The following is a 20555-nucleotide window of genomic DNA, read 5'->3' as shown; positions in this document are numbered from 1 at the left end:
TTTACATGCATGATTATTTATAGTTGTAAATCCACCATAGACCATTGTCCCAGACCATTATAGGACATGTCAGAAAATCATTTGGATTTCCCCTTTAATTTTCCTACTCCATGCTATCAGATACAAACACTGGCAATAAATGCAAGCACAGAAGATAAGGAAAGGATCAACTGAAAGAAACGCATGGCACTCCATAATATAAAGTTATATTTTAGGACATTCAGAAAAGGGATTGGGTTACAGGGTCACAGCACATATAATAGCAAATAACCCTTTCATATTTTTATGGTAGATTCTCCCTAAGCCTTTCCGTGCTATGTAGTAAAAGACAGAGATAATCCTTCACCATAACGTCCTCTACAACAACTGTATACATAATGCCAGCAGTGCATGTAATGTAACACAAGAATTTATTATCTGCTGTGGCCATAATTCACCTCCCTAGGATACTTTATTACATTGTGGCCCTTTAATACGATTATAGTAAAGGACAGAGCGTGAACTACACGTCTTAGAAGACCAAAAAAACTAAATCCATCATACAAAAGCCAGTTATATGGATATAGATACCCAGCTTATTGCAATGTTACAATTGTATATTCATACATGATGATAAATCAGAATTACAAGGTCTTATATAAAGATCTTCAGTGATGTTTTAAAGGTACACTAACCCTAAAGGCTGTCCTCTACATTTGCACTGCACTTGTATGCAATCCGTTGTTCTCTGTTATTAGCCATTTTAGGCTAGGAGTGGCTGACTGTAGAATCGAGCGGTGGAATTATTGTAGGCAATTAACCGCTTAGGGAAAGTGCCAGGGACTGCAAGGGATGGAGGAGGAGAGGTGAAAAGTTCATGAAATGCCCAGGGATCCAGGATTGGTTACAGGGTGGTGCGAGAGGTGTGGTAAGGTTAATAAATGTGAAGGTTCAAGTGAAGTTCCCCCTCTTACCTTCTGCTTCAACGAGACGTACACCTTCTGTAGAGTGGGAAGATCTTGAGCCTCCATTTTCTCTACTTTCTGCCTTCATCCTCTTCCTGATGGCTGACGAAGTCCTGCAGCAGGTTGCACAGCAATGGCTCTTGTAGGGACAGCCTGGCTGGATTCACGGTCAACAGGGAGGAACAGAGAAGTAAACAAACCGCCACAAGAGCAATTACCAGCAGCTACTCGAGGTAAGTCGCAATGCGTGACACGTCCCCCAGTTAGATTAAGCCCTAACCCGGCCTCCAGGGGTACTCAACGCTCTCGTGTCTGACGAGGAATTCCGTCATCGTTTGGCTTTGGCGCCTGATATTAGTTGGGCTTCCAAGGCAACTGACGTCTGGTTGCAGCTCAATCTAGCCCAAACTGGGAAGCCCACAAGCCCCTTTTCACAGGCGGCCTTGGCTTCAGGAACCGCTCCTGGAGCCGTGGCCGCTTGGCCCACGGGGGCCTGTTGGTTGTACAAAGAAAGGTCACTCCTCTTTCTTTGAAAAGTGCAAGTCCCGGCATGAGTGCTTCATCTGTGGGGGCGGTCACGCGGCACTTAGATGCTTCCAGAGAGGCAAGCAAGGAGCCTCCTTCCGTCTAAGCGGAGAACGCCGGTGAGTGTGCACGAGATGGGGCCTTGGCGAGATCAGTACCCCAGGAGGCGGGAAGCAGGGCTGCTCATTTAGGGTTTTAGTTTTGATTTCACCATTCCCTATGAGCACACGTTTACGTTGTTATTGTCGGACAATTTGAAGTCTATCAATCAGAACGTCGACGTGGCTTAGAAAAAGATTGCTAAAGAAGTGGAGTTGGGTAGGATGGCTGGCCCCTTTTAGGAACCCCCTTGGCTTGGTGCCCAAGGAAGAGCGAAGTAGTTTTAGGCTTATACATTATTTATCCTTCCCTCGCGGGGAATATTCCCAGGGAAGATTCGATTGTTTCTTGCACTTCATGTGACGTCGCTGTTCAACTGGTGCGCGTTGCGGGCCAGGGTGCATTGTTAGCAAAGTCTAATATTGAAGCTGCTTTCCATTTGCTACTGGTTCATCCTGATTGTTTCCATTTGCTGGGTTGTTGTTTGGATAGTGCCTTCCATGTTGATATGTGTTTGCCTATGGGCTGTTCTATTTCATGTAATTACTTTAAAATGTTTAGTTCCTTTTTGGAATGAATAGTTCGTTTTGAATCAGGTTTTTCTTCTGTCATTCATTATTTGGATTTTTTGTTTTGTCAGTTTTAAAAGGTCCAGTATGTGTAAATATTTGTTGTCGGTTTTTCGGCACATTATGGCATGTTTCGGTGTGCCAATTTGTGAAGAAAAGACTGAAGGCCCATCCACGGTTTTGTCCTTTCTAGGAATCAAAATTGATACTGATAAGATGGTTTTTAAGTTACCTGACGATAAGTTGGCTAGTTTAGTGTCGCAAGCTGATCAAGTGGCAGGGTCATGGAAAGTGACGCTTCGACAACAGGAATCCTTAGGCTGGGTTCACACGACCTATGTTCAGGCGTAAACGAGGCGTATTATGCCTCGATTTACGTCTGAAAATAGGGCAACAATACGTCGGCAAACATCTGCCCATTCATTTGAATGGGTTTGCCGACGTACCGTGCAGACGACGTTGTTTGACAGCTGTCAAACGACGACGCGCGTAATTTGACTGCCTCGGCAAAGAACTGCAGGACACTTCTTTGCAACGTAATTTGAGCCGTTCTTCATTGAAGTCAATGAAGAGCAGCTCAAGATTTACGAGAGTCACAGACGCCTCGCATAATGCGAGGAGCTTTTACGTCTGAAACGAGGCAGCTGTTTTCTCCTGACGTAAAAGCTTCTCATCGTGTGCACATACCCTCACTGGGATTGTTGGTTTTTGCATGTCGTATAATCCCGATGGGTAGGGTTTTTTTGAGAAGATTATCTCAGGCTACTAAAGGTGTGCAACGTCCTGATCACTTTATACGGGTTTCTGCCAATATGTTTCTTTGTTTGACCTCGGGTTGACCAGGAATTTAACCTTGTTGGAACTCTTTCCTATTATTGTAGCAGTGGAGATGGCTAACAGACGCATTCATTTCTTGGACAGATATATCGGTATTGCACGCTGTGAACGGCTTGTCGCCTGGTTCGTTGCCTTTGTTAGCTTTGTTGCGCTATTTAGTTTTGAGATGATTGCATTTTAATGTATGGTTTCGGGCGAAACATGTTCCGGGTGTTTGTATTAAAATGGCTGACGCATTGTCTCATTCGCAGATGTTGTTGTTCCGGGACTTGCATCCAATGGCGTTTGGAGAGGGGGAGCCCCCCCGTCACGTATGGGCCCTGGTAGAGGAGAAGTTGTAAGTCTTTTGATGGGTTTTGTTGTTCCATCAACGTGGATGAGCCATTGTAAGTCGTGGTCCTTGTGGATGGAGGTAGCGGATAATGTTTTTCCGGTTAATGACAACCGGCATTTGGCTATTACTCTAGAATTCATGGTTCGCTTGCGTAAGTTAGTCTGTAGCACCACTACATGGGGGGTTACTGATGTCACAAAATCATTTGTGGTGCGGCAATCGCTTAAATGTTGGAAGAAGGAAAAAGTCACACGGGATATGAGACGTCCTGTTTCCTTTGTATTATTAGGCAAAATATTAGTGCCAGTGTTCCAGGTGTGTCAAGATCATTATGAAGCTTCTCTTTTTCGTGCAGCATTTTTCTTGGCTTTCTTAGCTGCTTTACGTGTTAGTGAATTGATGCCCCCTAGTGCTGTCAAGGCAGGGGGGCTGGCATTTTCAGAAGTGTTGGTTAGTTCTGAATTTTTGAAAGTTTTCGTGCGTAGCTCTAAGACTGACCAGTTGGGAAGGGGTTCTTGGATATCCATCGGTCAGTTAGGTGGGCTGCATTGCCCAATGGCTGTGGTGTCTGTGTTTTTGTTACACGCCAACTCCTCTCCTCTTACTCGTTTTCAGTTCACCTCAGTTTTTAAGTCATGCCTACTGCATCTGGGTCCTCCGGCACATGAATTTGGGACACATTCCTTCCGCATAGGTGCAGCCACTAAAGCGGATGTGGGTTTGGAAGATGCCGCAATAATGCGGATAGGCAGGTGGACTTCTGGGAGTTTTAAGTCTTACGTATGCCCGGATTTAGTGGACAAGGATGGTTGATGTGTTTTAATTCTTGATTCGTTTCCTTGATTGTTTTGTGTTGAAATAATGATGTTTTGTGTGTTAACGTACTGGTGTCATTTTCTTTACTCGGCAGGATCTGGCAGGCCCCAAGTTTGGATCATAGGGCACTCATACGTGCATTGGGCCGCTATCTGTGCATCTTGGCGGCCTCTGGGTGCCAATTTGGGCTTGGCTCACGCTGAGGTGCAGTGGCACGGTTTCAGGGGCATGCAGTGGGTACAGTTGTTGCCAAATCTGGTTTCTTTAGCTACTAACGCTAATTTTCCATCAGTGTTGATCGTACATGCTGGGGGAAACTATTTAGGTCAAGTTAAACTAGCATAGTTATTATCATTTATGCGCTTAGACCTGGGTCGTTTGCAGCAACTATTTCCTAACTGTGTTTTAATCTGGTCAGAGATAGTGGCCAGGTCAGTGTGCCGCGGTGCCAGGGATATCTCAGCAATCGAAAGAGCTCGGAGATTGGTGAACGTTCGCATTTCCTGATTTGTGTGCTCGTTGGGGGGAATTGCTTTGCGTCACCGCTTTCTAGAAGGTGACAATGCAGGTCTGCTGGCTCCAGGTGGCGTACATTTAAATGATATTGGCCTTGAGATTTTCATTTTAGATTTGCTCTATGGGGTCGGGCGAGGTTTGGCGCTTCTTAGTTGGGGTGGTGGGAAACGGAGTAGGTTTCTGGGTTTCCCCTCATGGCAGAGTTTTTAAGCTATGAAGGCGGTTTAGCACCCTACATGCCTAGAACAGCGGTTCAATGGCATCTCAGGCTTTGGAAGAACACTAAAGAGGATAAAGCCTTCAAGTTGATTCAATTTTTATTTTATTATATTGTTTTGATAATAAAGCTGTGGCCACTTCCACTTCCCAATACAACGTGTCTTGGTTTTACTATAGAAGAGTTAATGGATCCTGGGCGGTATGATGGTAAGAAGGTGAATATCCTTGCAGTCCTGACAGAAAGACCAGAAAATATCTGCCCTATGATCACTCACTATATTTATAGACTATTTCTGGAAACGTGTTCTTTAATCTTGAAGGTAAACCTGACTCACAATGAAATAATGCTTGAAGGCAAGTTCACTTCAAAACCGGATGATATATTGCGAGTGAGGATGAACTATATGGCCATGACTTTGTATCAGAACAGCTCTTTAGGGAATGTTCACGTAATATTGCTATATATCTGCAAACGTCTCACTTACATCCCATGACACACACTATAAAGGGGTTGTCTGGTTTAGAAACATATTTTTAACCCCTTAATGAACGCCGATACGCCTTTTCACGGCAGTCATTAGTGGGCTTTTGGTCTAGAGCGCTGTCATTCCATGGTGGCGCTTTAGAACACATTCACGCTGCAAGCAGCGCTGAGATCTCCAAACCCCAGCTGTTAGGTTCCAGTTGGTTGCTTGGAGACAACATTAGGGGACCTTCTGATAGGAGGAGCTGATCGCTGGTTGAGCACCCTATCACAGCGATCACCGCCTGCTGAATGTAAACAGCGGGCTCTCTCCTCTACTCTCCGTCTCTCCTCTCAGTTGTGGTTTTGCGAGAGGAGAGACAGAGAACTGTGGAGAGATTAGTTAGATACAAAGTGAAAAACACATAAAAATACATTACATTACATTGTAATAACCCCCCCTTTTTTTTATTAGTTAGTGTTGGTTTGTAAAAAAAAAAATTCCAGTAAATCTCATTAAAAAAATATAAAGAAAATCAATAAAATAAAAAAATAATACAAAAATGTAGGAAAAAAACCTGTTATTGTTATTAGGGTATGTATTAAAATGGCGCAGAGCAAGCTTATGCTATTTTGTGCCATGATTCAGGCAGTGACACAGGAACCGCTTCAGAGGTGGAAATATTTTATGATGACACTACCAGTACTGCTGCTGACGCTTCCGCAACAACTCCCCCTATGGAAGATGCCCCTTTGCCGAAGCCACAGGTGCACATGCGAGAACTAGAAATCCTATAGTACCGCCAATTTTTTGGGATCCTGCAGCAAACTTTATCCTTCAGGTACCCCAATTTATGTCCACTCCAGGCATAGACAGTGACACCATTTTTTTTTTTTATGGATGAGCTTTTGCAATTAATTGTAGACCAGACGAACCTCTATGCGAGGCAGTTTTTGACGGAAAAGCCTGCATGTGGTTATGCAAGGGTCTGGGCTCCTACAAATGTCCACGAAATAAAAAAAAAATTTAGGGCTCATTCTGAATATGGGCAGTTGTAAAAAAACCCTGTAGTAAATAGAAGAAATATATTACAAGGGTTCGCTCACCGTGTTTCCACTGCGTTATTCCATGTGTTTTTCCAGACCACGTTATGAATGGTGATGGTGCTCGCAGATATCCAAGGAGAAGTCCTTAGTCGACAGCAGGTATTTAAGGCAATAAACAAGGAGGAGCTATGATTAAGAACCCTAGGGGTTTGGAACGCGTAAGCGTGGTCCCGGGATTATCATTTTAACTGTCCTGTCTTTTTTAAAAATGACCAAATGAATAGTTTATTTTACAAAGAGTGCTGGATATCCTGATCCTCCTTGTTTATTGTAAAAAAATAAAAAAAAATGTCCACCCGTTCTTACTGGGCAGCAAGTCCTATTCATGTAACCCCAGTTTTTTCGTCAATGTCCTGGAGCAGGTATGAGGCATTAATGCGTTTCCTGCATTTTAGTAACAATCTAGAAAGCCTGCCAAGAAGTGATCCCGGGCACGATCGCCTTCACAGGCTGAGGCCCTTTATTACATTGCTAAAAGATTCATTTCTAAAATTCTACACTCCTGACAAGAACTTGAGTGTGGATGAATCCCTTGTAAATTTTAAGGGGCGATTGTGTTTTAGGCAGTACATACCATCAAAGACAGCGAGGTATGGTGTAAAGCTATGCAAAATATGTGGGAGTAAGACCGGTTACACATGCGGCTTCAATATATATGAGGTCAGAGACCGTGAAATAAATCCCCCTGGATGCCCGCAAAACCTTGGTGCCAGAGGAAAAATCGTCTATGACCTTATGCAGCCGTTCCTTCAAAAAGGCTACAGAGTGTATACTGACAATTTTTATTCTTGGAAAGTGATTGTGCCACCCAGTGGCGTAGCTATAGGGGTCGCAGCGGTTGCAATTGCGACCGGGCCCCGAAGCCTGGGGGGCCCACGGCCCCCCCACCACATTTTCGTGAAGTTACTTATGTAAAAACGCTGCATAAGCAGCATTAAAGCTGGACAGATGCTGTTTGGTAAAGGACCTTTAATGACGTCATGCCCATGTGACCTGATTCGCCTTTGAGGAACAGAAGCCACGCCCACCGATCAGGTCCTTCTACTACAGTATAGCAGCAGCACAGTCGGCAGAAGAGAAGGCACGTCCACCTTTCAGGTCCTGGTGAGCGCTTCCTTAACCCCCTCTCTCCCTGCATCCCCCATTGTCTCTTCTTTACTTGTCTCTCCTGACCCAAACTCCTGTAGGGTTTGTTACGTTTTTTAATTCACCATGCGTTTTGCCACGATTTTCGTAGTCGCGGCAAAAATGGCGCGGTTTTGCCGCGATTATGAAACTTGCAGCAAACCACACCAATTTATATCACAATTTCGAAGATTGCTTAAAGGGAATGTGTTGCCAGCAAAACATGTTTTTGTTTTTTTAGTTAAATAATTAGTGTGTGGGTGATTAAACATTGTTCTAATTTTTTTTATTTTTTTCACTTGTCAGGAAATATTATAAATTGGATTCAATTTATAATATTTCCCAGCACTGGTCACTAGATGGAGCAATTCCCAAAATTGCAGCATTGCATGTGGTAAAGCAACCACATTGCTTTATGCTGCAAAATTGGGAAAAAATCCCTCGCTCTAGTGAGCTCTCAGAATCCCCCCCTCCTTTATCCTGGCTAGTGCCGGGTTTGAACGGTCTAACCTCCTACACTGTGTGTCGCCATTTTTTGAGCTAACACACAGTGTAGTAGGTTTACATACAGTAGTAAACACACGCAGTATAACACTTACATACACAGAAATCACTTACCTGCTCAAGTCGCCGCCGCTCCCTCCGGTCCGTCCGCCTGCTGCCGCTGCTCCATGTGCACAAGTCCGGAAGCCGCGACCGGAAGTAGTAATCTTACTGTCCGGCCGCGACTTCCGGTCCACAGGAAAATGGCGCCGGACGGCGCGCATTTCAAATTGGACTGTGTGGGAGCGGCGCATGCGCCGTTCCCACACACACGGCGTACACCATAGTGGATGGAACGGGCCCCGTTCGCATTCCCTATGGGACTGGAGCTGCCTTTTTCCATGTCTGTATGTGTCGTTAATCGACACACACAGAAATGGAAAAAAAAATGGCAGCCCCCATAGGGAAGAAAAAGTGTAAAAATAGAAAAAAGTAACACACAAACACACAAATAAATATAAACGTTTTTAATAAAACCCTAACATAAAACTGATATAAAAAATTTTTTTGGGGTGACACTGTTCCTTTAAGGCTATGTACACAGAGTTTTTTGCAGGAGGAATATCTGCCTGAAAATTCCGTTTGGAAGTTTGATCAGATTTTCCTCTCCCTGCACGCCAATTTTCGTAGCGTTTTTCGCCCGTGGCCATTGAGCGCCGAGTGCATAAAACAGCGAAATACGCTTTCTCTGCCTCCCATTGAAGTCAATGGGAGGTCAGAGGCGTAAACGCCCGAAGATAGGGCACTGCCTCGCGGGAAAAAGACGCCGACGCCTCCCATTGAAATCAATGGGAGGTATTTTCAGGCCGTTTTTGACGAGTTTTGCGACGCGGTTTCCGTGTCAAAATACTCCGTGTGAACATAGCCTAAAAGTAGTACAAGACGCATAAAAACATTATGCTTAAATGACACAGTGCTGTCAAATCACATCATGTGCTGCGATTTTGTGAAAACCTTTGCAAAAAACGCAATTTGACCGCACTGTGAACACGGTACATCCTAATATCACAAGTAGCAGGAAAACACCGGTATGATGAGCGCTGCAGGATGGAGCCAGTAGTTCTTTCAATTATTACTTGATTAATAACTACCAAGTGGTGCCTTTATCAATTACATGATTACGGTTCGGTGCCGTAATGCTTAGGGGGAGTTCACAGTCTTTTGGCGCTGTTTTTAACATGGAAACCACCTTGGAAATTGGGCCAAAAAACTTCCAAAATCGCTTCCCATTGCTTTCAATGGGGGGCAAAGGTGTTTTCTTTCCCCGCGAGCGGAAAAAAAGCGTTGTGTCCTTTCTTCAGGCGTCATAGTCTCTGACCTCCCATTGACCTCAATGGGAGTCAGAGTAAGTGTTTTCCGTGGCTGTTTTTGCCTGCGGCGCTCAATGGCTGTGGCCAACAAAATACGGCAAGTGTTCTGCCGGCAAGTCAAGATCTGTCTCAAAATTCCTGAAGGAATATTGAGGCAGATTTTTCTGCATGCAAAAAACTAGTATTTAGGCCTCATGCACACGACCGTATTTTTTCCCACCCGTAAATACTGGCGTAAATACGGGTCCGGTGTCACACGTGTTCGACCCGTTTTGCACCAGTATTTACGAACCCGTGCCCGTAAATATGGGTCCGGTGTCACCCGTATTCCACTCGTATTTACAGGCACGTTTTTGGCGGCAAAATAGCACTGCACTAATCGGCAGCCCCTTCTCTCTATCAGTGCAGGATAGAGAGAAGGGACAGCCCTTTCTGTAATAAAAGTTAAAGAAATTCATACTTACCCGGCCATTGTCTTGGTGACGCGTCCCTCTCTTCACATCCAGCCCGACATCCCTGGATGACGCGGCAGTCCATGTGACCGCTGCAGCCTGTGATTGACCTGTGATTGGCTGCAGCGGTCACATGGCCTGAAACGTCATCCAGGACGTCGGGCCGGATGTCGAGAAGGACGCGTCACCAAGGCAACGGGCGGGAGACCGGACTGGAGGAAGCAGGAAGTTGCCGGTAAGTATGAACGTCTTTTATTTTTATTTTTTACAGGTTTATTCTGATCGGTAGTCACTGTCCAGGGTGCTGAAAGAGTTACTGCCGATCAGTTAACTCTTTCAGCTCCCTGGACAGTGACTATTTACTGACGTCGCTTAGCAACGCTGCCGTAATGACGGGTGCACACATGTAGCCACCCGTCATTACGGGAGCTCCATAGACTTCTATGGGCTGCCTGTGCCGTTATTACGGCCTGAAATAGGACATGTTCTATCTTTTTCAACGGCATGGGCACCTTCCCGTGAGAAAACGGGAAGGCACCCGTCGCCAATAGAAGTCTATGAGCCCGTTATTACGGGTCGTAATTACGACCCGTAATAACGGGAGTTTTTACGGTCGTGTGCATGAGGCCTTAAAGTAATTATTTACATTAATCCACAAACTACTGGCTTCCTCCTGCTGCGCTCATCATACCTGTGTTTTCTTCTTCTTCTTGTGATATTACAATTTGGACAGTGGCATAGCTATTGAGGTCGCAGCGGTCGCAATTGAGACTGGGCCCAGAAGCCAGGTGACGAAGATACCGGGGTAATAATGGGGGTTAGTGTTGACCTTTTCACTGGCTAACATTAAGCCCCACCTTAGTAATGGAGGTTGTCAATCAGCCAGCGGCCATTACTATGGCGGTAGTAATAAAGTTTAAAAAAACACAGACAGAAAAATTATTTTATTGAAACCCTTGTTAACCATTTTATTCAGAGTAAAAAACTGCAGTCATCGAAGTAGTCCTCGAATACGATGTAGTCCAACAACCGATATCTAATCCTATCATGTGTGATACTGTCTGCTGAGCTGCTGTATCTAATCCTATCATGTGTCATACTGTCTGCTGAGCCACTGTATCTAATCTTATCGATAGCTACAGGGTCATAGTGCTACAGATATGCTGTCTCCGATATATAATTATATATTTGTGTACGTATGTATATATATATATACATATATATACACATACACACACATACATTTTTTATTGGGGGGAATATATATTGAGGCTATTGCCCCTGATGTTTTAAGACCTTAACTACGCCCCTGAGACCCAGCGATTGAGCTCAAAGCTGTGGGCCGTCAGCCATGAAGAGAACTGGGGGGGGGGGGGGCCATGAAGGACTTTTGCATCGGGGCCCATAAGCCTTTAGCTCCGCCCCTGGTGCAACCACAACTTCTCTCAATGGGGAATCATTTGCCTTCGCAAGTGATGAACTTCTTGCACTTAAAGAGGCTCTGTCACCAGATTATAAGTGCCCTATCTCCTACATAAGCTGATCGGCGCTGTAATGTAGATAACAGTGGTTTTTATTTTGAAAAACTTTAATTTTTTAGCAAGTTATGAGCAATTTTAGATTTATGCTAATTAGTTTCTTAATGGACAACTGGGCGTTTTTTAACTTTTGACCAAGTGGGCGTTGTAAAGAGAAGTGTATGAGGCTGACCAATCAGTGACATAGACTTCTCTCCATTCATGTCCATTTGTACTCAGCAATCTAAAATTGCTCATAACTTGCTCAAAAATGATAGTTTTTCAAAATAAAAACCACTGCTGTTATCTACATTACAGCGCCGATCAGATCATGTAGGAGATAGGGATCTTATAAACTGGTGACAGAGCCTCTTTAAGTGCTAAGATCGGAGATTGGGTCATTTTAGGTGTATTTTTATGATCCGACACCACAGGGCCTCTGCAAAGACACACTAAAAATCAGTTTTGGAAACAAAGTCATCCTTAGGCCAAATTGAACACCTTTAGTTTGAGGTCTTGCCAAGTGCCCAGTAAGATAACGTACACCAAAATATTTCATATCCATACAATCAGAACAAATTCAGAAATAAATCTAGAGGCATGCAAAAGTAAAAACAATATTTATTTGAAAACTTTTACACAACAAATTGAAGAAAACTGTTTTGTTTTATTTTTACTATTTTTTTTGCATTTTTGTAAGATTTTTTAAAAAATAAAATAAAGGAAAACCTATAGTATATACCACCAAATAAAGCCTTGTTTCTGCTGAAAAAAACATACCAAATTTATAGGGATACATATGATTTCTACAAAGTTATAACCAATTAAACAAAGACATAGTGAACTCATAATTTTGCTTTGGTCATTAAGTCCCAGAATGCATGCAGGGGGAAGGGGTTAAAGAGGACCTGTCACCCCTCCTGACATGTCTGTTTTAGTAAATAGTTGTGTTCCCCATGAAATAACAATTCTGGAGCATATTTTCTTAAAACTGTACTTCGTGCCATTCCTCTGTTATTCCTCATAGAAATTTATGAAAAAATTGACAACTGGGTGTTACGAGTTGGAGGTGTGTCCCTACACAGACTGACAATGTCCAATCTAGGCTGACAAAGTGTGTGTGTAGGGACACGCCCCTTTGACAAGGGGAATGGTAACACCAAGTAGTTAAACTTTCAGAAAACGTATGATATGCCATAGTGACAAGTCAGACAATTTGATCGGTGGGGGTCCGAGCACTGAGACCCTCACCGATCGATAAAAATAAAGCGGCAGAAGCGCTCAGGTGAGCGATGTGCCGCTTACTTTCCGATCGCCTTTTCTCGGAAAGCCCAGCAGTTGGTGTACGGACTCAATACAAAGTCTATGAGCCCGTACACCAACTGATCGGTTTTTTGAGATAAGCCGATCAGAAACGAAGCGTCTCAGCGCTCACCCGAGCGTTCCTGCCGTTTTGTTTTATACATCGGTGGGGGTCTCAGTGCTCGGACCCCCACCGATCAAAACTTCTGACATGTCACTATGACATGTCAGAAGTTTTCTGGAAGTTTAGTTACGCTTTAATGTTCAGGATATCTAGCAAGCTAAAAAGCAATCGCTGTGGACGCTGTAAAGATTATGTTAGTTGTCCTATAGCTGTCCTAGAAATGGATCCCAACAATTGGAGAGAAGAAAACAATTCAAATACTTCATTTAATGCTGATTTTAAGGGAAAAAAATTTAATTTAGTGATTAAGTTCTTGGATAAAACACACAGATGCTTTATGTGCTGCTGCAAGCGCTTTGTAACTTTCTCATATCAAGAGGTAAATGATACAGTAAAGAATAAAGTTGCAGCGATGATGAGCTGCCTGTAATTAGTGGGCGCAATGCACTAAACAGTCCACTGGGGGCACTGTTCCTCCTACTTTTAACAACATTTATATTCCATGTCACTGTCATTGTATTACACATCATCTGTATCCTGTTACAGACGACCTGTCCTGACCCTCCAAATATCAGAGGAGTAAAAGTTATCTTATAGAGCCTTCCTTTAGGAGTCAATGCACAAATCACACACTTATAGGATCTCATCCACGTGTAGAAAGCGAAATTCAATTTAAGCCTAGAGATACGTTTAATGTATGATGTCAGGTACAATTTGCACATTGCCTCTCATATGACAAATTAAAGGGGTTGTATGAGCAAAAAAAAAAAAATGTCTTCTATGTTCTAGAAACAGCGCCACTCTTGTCTATGGGCTTTATATGGTACTGCAGCTTAACCTTATTCAAGTGAATGAGGCTGAGCTGCAATACCAGAAACAGACTATAGATAAGAGTGGCGCTGTTTCCGGAAGAAAGAAAAAACATCAATGCTTTTAATACCATACAACCCTTTTAATAAGCTGGGCATCGTGTCATGGTTTCTGGCATCATACCGACAATGATTATTTATAATAGTTACATCTATCTTACCAAAACTGTCCAACCCAATGGTTCTTTGAATGGAAAAATGTACTTGATCATCTGCAGGATATGTGCACACGTAGCGTATGCACTGCGGAATTTACAACTGGATTTTCTGTGTGAAAATTCCTCAGCATATTACAGTAGCAGCAAAGTGGATACGATTTACACAAATCTCGTTAACATGCTACGTAAAAATTTGCTGAAAAAAAGTGCAAAACTTTACCTGCGGATTGGATTCTCAATCTGGGGCAAGTCAAATTCTCTTGCGAAAACGCTGTGGAGTTTCCGCACAGAAAATTTGGTCGGAAATTCTGCAGTGTTTATGCTGCGTGTGAACACAACCAGCACATGGCACCCACTAGCCATGGATTTCCAGTAGATGGTCAATCGTAATGTTCACGTTGATTATTTGTTTCATTTTTGTGCCACTGGGTTACCAAAATATTGAATCATTTCTGATTTCTAACAAAATGATCACATGTATAGGTTGCGTCTGGCTGAAGTAGTCATCGTCTACAGAAATATCTAAGTACAATATTCATATAGCAAAGGATAAATTATTAACTTAATCATAAAGGATAGCAAAAATAAAAATAATAATAAAAAAATAATACACCTTTAACATAACAATACATATATACACACAATACATTTAATATGACAATATATAATATACACACAGTATACACACATACATACAATACAATACATTTAATTAAAAAAATATATAATATACACAAAGTATACACATACACCTTTATATAGTACATCACAATATACACTACAATATATACAGTCTCATATAATAATACACATTTAACACACACATATATATATATATATATATATACACACAATACATTTAATATGACAATATATAATATACACACACGTGGATATAATACATTATACTATACACTCACTACAATATATACATAGTCTAATATAATATTACCCATTTAACACAATAACAATACATTATAATATACACACATTGATATAATACATTATAATATACACAATTATAATATACACACATTGATATAATACATTATAATATACACAATTATAATATACACACATTGATATAATACATTATAATATACACAATTATAATATACACACATTGATATAATACATTATAATATACACAATTAGAATATACACACATTGATATAATACATTATAATATACACTCACTACAATATAAACACAGTTTTAATATAATACTAGACATTTGTAGATGTGTAGAAGTTGGACACATTGTGGGCACAGTCGCACATGTCGTGCCCTCTTACTGCATTGCCTTCCAGCGTCTACTGCATATACTGTACATAATACACTGCCGCAGAGCAGCGAGGCTGTGTGTTGGCTTATCCAGCGGGCGGTAGGACCCAGGAGGACGCGGCTTGGCAGGAAGGCAGTAAGGCTACCTTAAACCCAGCCCAATGCCTGCTGCTGCGCCACTCTGCGAGCTGGATGGAAAAGCCTCAGCAGCAGCCTCCTCCTCAGAGCTGGAGATCAGCAGCACTTGTGTGCCCAGCGCAGACACCTGTTCCCAGGCACCCTCCAGCTACACAGGGATAAGGGGCTGCCACCTGAAAAGTTTCCCTGCGTTTCTCCTGATGTATGCAGTGTATTCTCCTGCCAAGACAGCGCATGCCTCCCTGGAGTCAGGATCCATACATTCTGACGTAGCCTGGACATCTCCAAACATATCAGGCTGCTGGAAGTTGGCATGAGCAGTGCTGGTCTTCTACCCAATGGAGGAACTCTACATCCCCCCCCTGATGCCCGCCACTGCACGGGCTGATCAATGAGAAGGAGCCCTGCTGAGATGTGTGGACAGCAGTATGTCACTAGTGGGTGAGCTCCCAGTGCTGCTGCCATAGGTTTGACCTTGAACCTCTCAGCCCACAATCTTGTATTATTGATGGATTGAAGAGAGAGAGAGGCACCATCCTCCCCCCTCCCTCACTGAGTCATTCAGAGGATACAGTGTATACATATATATACACCTGACCTGAGCTCTTCCTCTGCATCTGCCTCCACAGCACCTACACAAGGCTGATGGCTCCCTTGGGTGAAGTTGGCAACTATTTTGCTGTGCAGGATGCTGTGTCTTTTGGAAATATACCTGTTCTGCCAGTGGATAACCCTGTGTTGTTAAGTGACCACCTGGGCCAGGCAGAGGCTGGGGGGCTGCCCAGAGGCTCTGCAGTCACTGACTTGGAACACTTAAAGGGGATTCTCAGAAGGAGGCAGCTTTACTGCAGGACTGGATTCCATTTAGAGATATTTCCTAATGGGACTATCCAGGGGACAAGGCAGGATCACAATAGATTTGGTAGGTCATTACAGATGCCATTGATTGCAATGACGTCCAGTGCAGGTAACTGTATCCTTGTTGTGTGAAGTTTTGGGGGGCAGTAATGTTGTAAAGTTCTCTTCTGCATGGGGTGTATGTAGGGGCTTATTAGAAGTAGTTGTCAGGACCCTCTGACTTGTCATCATGTAATTGATGGCCTGGGCTCTATAATAGACCCCCCTCCCCTCCTGGCTATTATTGATCAGCGTCTTTTATACCCAGTTCTATTTGGAGATGTGGTGCAGGGTGACAATATGGAAAGCACAAATGTGGGTTGCCATTTGCTCCCCCCCCAAATTCCTATGTGATTGCTGTGTTGGGTGCATGGATAAATCCATAGACTGGACTAATTTTAAAGAGCATACCATTGGCTCGGACTTCTATAGGGTGCTATTTGTGACTCAGCATTAAGAGCTGGAGACTGGAGGGCGCATAGCATAAGAACCCCCCCCCCCTCCTTGCTCTTACCATTTAACCCTTCTGATGCTGCTGGGACATTGTTCTGCATTGCTACAAGTCTCATCATAAATTTTGAATACACTATTTGCAGCTGCTTTGGCTGTGTGTAGAGTTCTATTCCCCCACCTGTTCAAAGTTCTACATGTTAGATGCTGCAGACATCGGTCCAGGGTGCTTTCATTTTAGGTGTGATCTGAGCACTTGCAGATGGATGATCATTTTAATATCTCCACTATGAGGATCTCGGAGACCTGGATGATGGGAGTAGCAAATGCAGGGGGTGATGGATTGTATCAGGGGGGATGTTGCTGGGTGCAGAGGGGGGATTGCACTTGGCAAGTACTCGCAGGATATAGTGTGGACATCATGTATGAGGGGATCAGTGCGGTCCTGTATGAGGGGATCAGTGCGGTCCTGTATGAGGGGATCAGTGCGGTCCTGTATGAGGACTCTGTGATGGGGATCCAGGCTTGTGCATAGTCCACGACTTACTTTTCTCCTGTGGCCGTAGATCTCCCCATGGGTGATCCACCATGCCCGTAGCTGTCCCACCCCATTAGGCTCAGGCATGATGCAGTGAGGTGTGTGCAGCACGGTACATTGGGGAGAAGCGCATGGACTGCATTGCTCCCAGCCCGGGCTCCATGCCTCCAGCAGGTGTCTAGTGTGTGTGCCATGCCGCCGGGTCCTAACTACCGCCGGCTTCTCCTACACGTGGGGCAGCCCGCAGAGAAGAAAGAGCAGCATCTGCCGCGCTACTACAGACATTACGGGAATCGTTCAATATCCCAGTGCTTGGAATTGACAGGACATTTATTAACATGTTCGTTTCCGGGAACTACTCGGGTATAGGGGAAGCTATATACATCGCAATTACATTAGACCAGCGAGTTTGTATATATTTAGGGACAAATATATTTTTTTTTGGGGGGGGGGGGGGAAAGTCCTCTAAGCCGGTTATGGATGTAAGGACTTTTGTTAAAAAGGAGAAAAAAATCAGATATTTTTAGAATCCACGTATAAATGAAACCACAATTTGATAGGTCGTACGCGGTTGTCTACTGAAATCCCATAACCGCTATGTTCAACTAATCCAGACTCCTCAGATTGCTGAATACATTGACCGGATAATGAACAGCGAATTTTTTTTAAACATTTCTGATACATGTTGGCTAACAATGGCGAATATTTCCAATGATTTTATAAAAATATTTTATTTTTTTTAGCACCGTAGACCTAAAGTTTATTGCTAATTGTCGCCGTTATCCGTCGTATCACGTGAAACGTTGCCTCTTTGGCCAGTATTGACTGGTAATTTTAAGCTAATAGATGTGTCCTTGGTGACCAAGTGATTGTTTCTGATAGAAATCTAGGAGGAAAATGCCAAAAAGTCTCATTTGTGGCATTGCTAAAATTCAATTACAAATCTGTTTCTGGTTATGAATTTTTTTGGGGTCTGTTCAGCTTTAAGAGTATTTTTGAGCTTTTTGCCTTCCACCTGCAGCAGTGAATGTGTTAAGTTTAGAGCACACATCATAAAAGGCACAGTGGCCGGTATATTATAGGAATGTCATATTATGACCACGCTGTTGAGAATTTCCTCCTTCCTTAGCACGCCTGAGACTTATTTATCATTTAGTTAATATGTATTTGCTGCAGTCATTCAGTGATAGCCGGGATTTGAACCTGTGAAGTTTTCTATAGAGTTGTACATTCTTGTGACTTTCTACCCTGGAGCATGGGAAATCTGCATTTCAACTTGAAAGATTACTGCTTATCTGCCTTGTTTTACATGTGTGTGGTGCTAATTGCTCGAAGTAATTGTCCCTGTGAAAATCCTGAGTGCCTCATCATGTCACAAGTAATTAATAACGCGGATAACATTGCTGCGTGGTCGGGGCTGTTAGCAGAAACTAATTAATAATTGATACAATAAATATGGCGGTGTCTACACTGTAGGGTTAAAGGCTACATATGTTTGTATAATACCCTTCCCTTTAGTTTGCAAGCGCCATTATTTGCTACAATGTGACTGAGAATGTTACATCATAGAGATATTCGGCTACAATTTTTTTTTTTTTAGTGCAAATTTTTGGAATTTTTTTTTATTTTTTTAAGTGACCGCTGCAGTCCACAAATTCCATGCAACTCCTTGTTTTCCTTTGGACTGCAGCTGTAACTCAATAGTTAAAATCTATCAGTAGCGCTACAAAAAGTCTCAGGCCAGGGCTACCTCTAGACCTTTTTTCTAGCACCACAGATTGATTTTTAACTCTTGAGTGACAGCATTAGTCCACAAGATTATATGCAGCTCATTGTATTCCTTTGGACTGCGGCTGTAACTCAATAGTTAAAATCTATCAGTAGCGCTACCAGAAGTTTAGGTGTATCAGATCTGATTCATACAATTCCTTCCAATTCAATCTATGATAGATTGTAAATGGTGATCAGAAGGGAAACCCCGTTATGTTGACCACTATGGGTCTATATGGATATAGGTCCGTGCGGAGCTCAGACCGATTTATGATCCAGATGTTGATCTGATAAAGTAGTGGACCACCCCGGCACACCCAGCCGTGTTTAGTCTACGAACTGACACTGATGGAATAACGGAGCCTTTGCCTTTAAGGTCATGGCGTTGGTATTTGCGAATGGGGGTTCCTTTAAATTTCCACGCACATGGGTTATGTTCTTGTGCCATTTTTTTTTTTTCTATTAACTTTAATATCGGTTTTATTCCTTTGTGACTTTGTAATATTTATAAAAGTATGGGTAGTCTACCGTATGTATGCGTGGTACAGTCGTGCATGTTTCTTTAGATCACTTTTAGGAATATTACATAGAACTGTTGCTGTTCCCCTCACCATGTACAAGGATGTGCCATTAATAACCCCTTTGTTTGGGGCAGGACTGGACTGAGGGTGATCCAGGACCCCCAGGCACTAAAGGTCTGGGATCCCTTCACCAACCAGAGTTGTGTGTATTGAGGCTAGATAAGGCCCTTCTGGTCCATACTATGAACGTCAGGCACTGTATGGGGTCTCCCTACCACACTGTGTTATGGAAATAGTATGCCACAACTTCCTTTTCTTTTTTGGAGACATGCAAGTACAGTAGGGCCCTATAGACTTATATGGGTGCTTTTTATTAGAGCTCAATGTTTGCTACTGACTAATAAGCCTGTGGGTCACCTCTGGCCATGGACCCTTAAGCACTGTCTTAAAGTGACCCTCCGATCCCGGGACAACATTTTAAATGATGGTGTATATGGAGTAATATTACCTGGTGCCCTCCAGTTGTGCCCTCTGCCGTGGATCTACCGTTTTAGGGTCCCCTCTGTACTGTACCAAAAATGACTGCAGGGCTTCTTAGACTAAATGTAGTTGCACACGACAAGTGCTACTCGGGCAGTCTTTCACAGCATCTGAGTGGCACCTGATAGTTTTCACTGACCCATTCTTTTTAGCAAGTGAATTGGGTCAGTGAAAACAAACCGACTTTCCGATCCGTGGAAAGATAGGACTGCTCACGTGAGTAGTTCTGTCCAATCCGTAAACAGGGAGTAAATTAGACTCATTCTGAGAAGCGCTATGGCCATTTTGAGACAAGACAGAGGGGACCCTAAAACCGTGGATCACGGGGGCAACTGGAGGGCACCATGTAATATCACTCCATATACCCCATCACAATTAGAATTTTGTCCTGAGACCGGAGGTTCGCTTTAATGCCTAAATGGCCAGTCCGTCCTGGTGTGTGGGGACTGGTAAAAGTGGGATTATAATAAAGAAATCTAAATGTAGAAATGGTCCTGATGACTGGATTTAATGTGCATGAAAAAACCTTTTATAGCCCATAAAAGAACGAAAACCCTATTAAGATGACTAGCTGGTATATACTTATGA

General features: G+C 43.1%; 1 protein-coding gene across 1 annotated transcript in view; it reads left to right on the top strand.

The window, feature by feature from the left end:
- Window positions 1-15294: 15294 nt before the first annotated feature.
- FGF9 (fibroblast growth factor 9) overlaps window positions 15295-20555 on the top strand; it is a 46698-nt gene continuing 41437 nt past the window's right edge. The window contains exon 1 of the mRNA XM_075850006.1: window positions 15295-16173. Within this exon, the coding sequence (XP_075706121.1) occupies window positions 15897-16173 (277 nt within the window). The 5' untranslated portion in view covers window positions 15295-15896. The remainder of the gene's footprint in view (window positions 16174-20555) is intronic.

The sequence above is a fragment of the Rhinoderma darwinii genome, chromosome 2, assembly GCF_050947455.1.
Source record: "Rhinoderma darwinii isolate aRhiDar2 chromosome 2, aRhiDar2.hap1, whole genome shotgun sequence".
In the NCBI taxonomy this organism is placed as follows: domain Eukaryota; kingdom Metazoa; phylum Chordata; class Amphibia; order Anura; family Rhinodermatidae; genus Rhinoderma; species Rhinoderma darwinii.
The sequence above is the reverse complement of the archived record's forward strand: the minus strand, read 5'-3'. Positions and strand labels throughout refer to the sequence as shown.